Source organism: Gavialis gangeticus, unplaced genomic scaffold (assembly GCF_001723915.1).
Source record: "Gavialis gangeticus isolate Ggan-Ray unplaced genomic scaffold, GavGan_comp1, whole genome shotgun sequence".
Lineage (NCBI taxonomy): Eukaryota > Metazoa > Chordata > Crocodylia > Gavialidae > Gavialis > Gavialis gangeticus.
The window spans coordinates 27,777,262-27,780,946 of NW_017729001.1; the positions used below are offsets into that span (position 1 = coordinate 27,777,262).

At 42.1% G+C, this 3,685-nt stretch overlaps 1 protein-coding gene across 1 annotated transcript in view; it reads right to left on the reverse strand.

Moving 5' to 3' along the window:
* DNAH10 (dynein axonemal heavy chain 10) overlaps window positions 1–3,685 on the reverse strand; it is a 92,876-nt gene that overhangs the window by 70,870 nt on the left and 18,321 nt on the right. Inside the window, exons 15-17 of the mRNA XM_019507118.1 lie at window positions 2,763–2,932; window positions 1,808–1,959; window positions 1,226–1,390 (exon numbers count right to left, since the gene is read on the reverse strand). Coding sequence (XP_019362663.1) covers window positions 1,226–1,390; window positions 1,808–1,959; window positions 2,763–2,932 — 487 coding nt within the window. The remainder of the gene's footprint in view (window positions 1–1,225; window positions 1,391–1,807; window positions 1,960–2,762; window positions 2,933–3,685) is intronic.

Below are 3,685 nucleotides of genomic sequence, written 5' to 3' on the forward strand. Positions count from 1 at the left end.
TTGAATTGTGGAGCCCAAAACTGGACGCAGTACTCCAGCTGCGGCCTCACCAAGGCTGAGTACAAGGGGAGAATGACGTCCTGGGATGTGCTTGAGAAGCATCTATGGATGCAAGCCAGCATTTTGGTTGCTTTAGTAGCCGCAGCGTCGCGTTGCAAGCTCGTGTTCATCTTGTGGTCAATGAAAACCCCCAAGTCTCTTTCTTCTGTAGTGCTAGCCAGTGTGTAGCACTGCCGAGCCTATAAGGATGCTGCAGGTTTTTCTTCCCATCACTAACAGGTCCAGAGACGTCTTGCTTCCCCTCTATGCGGCGCTGGTCAGGCTGCAGCTGGAGTACTGTGCCCAGTTCTGGGCGCCGCACTTCAAGGATGTGGAGAACCTGGAGAGGGTCCAGAGGAGGGCCATTCATATGGTTGAGCGCCTCCGTCCAATACGGGTCTAAGGACAGAGCCCTGGGGGACTCCACTGGTCACACGGCACCATGACGATTGACAATTTATTCACTTTTCTCCAAAAATTAGTGATCAAAAATTGGAGTGCGTGTCTTACATGGAGAGACTGATTTGGAGAAATTGGGTTAAAAGAAAAATCTTTCTTTTCTGCCTTCCCAAAACAAGGTGCATGTCTTATTTCAGAGCATGTGTTTGTGATTAAATATGGCACCTTGATCTTCCACATTATTCAAGAATATTCTCCATTATTATTCAGGACTTGTAGAGTCAGATACTTAAAATTTGACCAAGATAACAAATCAAGAGGCATAATGGAATGGTTGACCTCCACCAGTTACACTCGTGATAGAGAATTTTCCATATGGGCTAGGAAGCAACTCTAGCCACACTCTTCATGATGGCAAAAGATGATCAGCTTAGCTGCACAAGATGGCAGCTGACAATATATATGGGGGAATGCAGCTCCATGGAACCCTCCCATAGAGATGAACATGGGGGAACTCAGGAGGAAATCAAAGACAAGGATGTGGGTGACCAGAAGCTTAGAAGATATGGAATCTATTCTAAGCAGATCTCCATGTCTGCCTCACCAACACAACCAGCTGAGGGTACTGAAATTAACCTTATCCTCTCTTCATTATACTGTGGGATGGTGGCCTACTTAACCTTGGGAACTATTAAATACCATGTTTCCTTAGCAATGAGAAAAAAGTATCACTTCAATAAGATACAACACAGAGCCTAGAAAAGAAAATATAAAATGTACAACCTACCAGGAAGTTCATCAGCATTTTTCTGGAGTGGTGATTTAAATAGATTTGTAGATTCAATTAATAAAAGCTTGTTATTTATGTCATCAGCATTCTTATGAACCTGATGTACCAACGATTCAAACTTCCCAATGGCTTGTGTGCACCGAATAACATAGTCACCAATACCTTGAAAAAAAAGCGCATTGCTTACTTTCTCTTTATCAAACCATTCACCCCCATATTACTAATGTTGTCTAAAACAATGATGTTGGTAATGCTGTACCCCTTCCTTCTGAGACCAACAAGGTTACTTCCTTTTGGTCATGCGCTGGAGTTCAAATTTTATATTCACTGACGACTTTCACAGCTTTCACTAGGCACTGGGCCAGGCCAGTGGACCGACCCATATATTCACACCATAAAAACCTATATCCTCAACTGGGGCTAACACAACTCAATTAATTACAACCCTGATATCCAACTGTATTCCTTTCCACTCTGCTTTAGATAGAAACAAAGTGCTGACATCAGACATGGTAACAGAAGTATATAGTGTGGAAAATGTTCCATTTTGAGCTCATTTTAAAATACCAAGTAAGTTACCTAATGAATTCCAGTTGAGTCTCTTGTATCCTGATCTAAATACTCTCCAGAGCTCTTGAATGTGATCACCAAGAAGCTGGGTTTCTGCTTCATTCAATGTTCCCATTAATATGTGGTAGTGATCCAGCATAGTCTTCATTCCATTGGTGTGTCTATAGAGAATTACAAGCAAAATGTAACCTCTGGTATTGAAGATTTCAGCCTAGACTGAAAACCTGATTGTCAACCAATTAGCTTGAGGCTTGAAGACATGAAGTCTGCTCAAAGTCAACTATTCAGTGGTCTGAACAAAGACTCTGAATGTATTACCATTCATTCATTATTTCTTTACTCCTCAGCAACACGTAAGATGGACTGATATTTTAACAGGCTTTGAACACTGCCCTAATCCAATTCCTACTAAAATCAAGACAGATTCCCACTGACTTCAGTAGAACATGGTTTCGACCCTCTGACTGAAACCCAAAAAAAGAATTTAAGATAAACTTAACTTAAAGCACGTGCCTGAGAACTATGAGTAAGGCAGTCTAGAAAATCCCACTTTTTGCATCTTTATTTGCCTAAATTTGTTTGAAAATCTGGCCCCGTGCAGTTTGCTCAAGGTCACACAGAGAGCTGGGGTGGAGTCAGGCACTGAGCCAAGATCTTCTAAATGGATATGATGCCTGAGAAATGTTACAATTTATAGCAATAAAATGTACCATTTCTTTGGCTTCCTTGGGGGTTTTGATGTATTGTTTTGCTTCCCTGATGTAGCTCTGTACCAAGAGAATGCAGACAGTGCCAGAGGAACGATTACCTGTGCCAACTGGGTATTAACAATTTGTTCAAGAAAATACACTACTGAGTGAATGGTCTCATATTTCAAATGTCTGAGGACACCAGGGACCAGTCCTGCTCCAAGTGAAATCAATAGTTGTACAGACTTTAACTTGAATGCAAGCAGGTTCCTTACTTAAGAAATTTATCTTCCTGCAGAGCAACATTCCTTGCTATTTCAGGCACTGGGAATCCCAGCTGTTCCATGTATTTCGTTTCATTGATAACCTCTTGGAGTTTGGGAGAAAAATTCACTGAAAAACGGATAAACTTCTCTCCCATTTTGAGTTCTTCTGGGACTGGGCTCTACAGGAGAGAAAGAGCAGAAGAAGAAAGAAGGGGAAGCATCAGATGCTTAAAAAGCGAAGGAAATGCAACTTTCAAACAGTAGAACAAACTGTTCTGCCTCAACCATATGGTTGGCCTGACTTTCAGGTCCCAGCAGAAGAAATGCTTTTTAGACTGGCTGTGATACTCAGCACTTTATGAAGAAACATTTCAACAGTGAAATGGATTAAACTGCTTTATGGCTCACTACAAACAAGATAGAACATGGTAGACTTTCTGTCACATGGAACTATCTATAGCTGAGTGAATAAAGATTTCTAAATGTGCTGAGGTCGGTTCCAAAGTCAGACCAGATCCTTGTAGTTCTTACTTCTATGGTTGTGTGAACTAACCTTCTGGTGGATTCATTCTGACCCTTTTAGAAAGGGAAATTTTGCCATTACATTACATACAAATAGTAAAAGAATAAGAATTGCAGAGATGAGACTGCTGGAAACTGTGGTCTGTAGTTATTCTCCAAACAACTTCATCTCTTCAGCAAGGCACAACCAGGGTGCTGCATTTGGGCAGTAGGAACCAGCAGCACACTTACACAATGGGGAACTCCTTACTCGAGAGCACGGAGGCAGAAAGGGATCTTGGAGTCATTATTGACTCCAAGATGAACATGGGCCGACAATGCGAGGTCATCGTTGGCAGGGCTAACCGGACCTTGTCATGCATCCACAGGTGCATCTCGAGTAGAGCCAAGGAGGTGATCCTCCCCCTCTA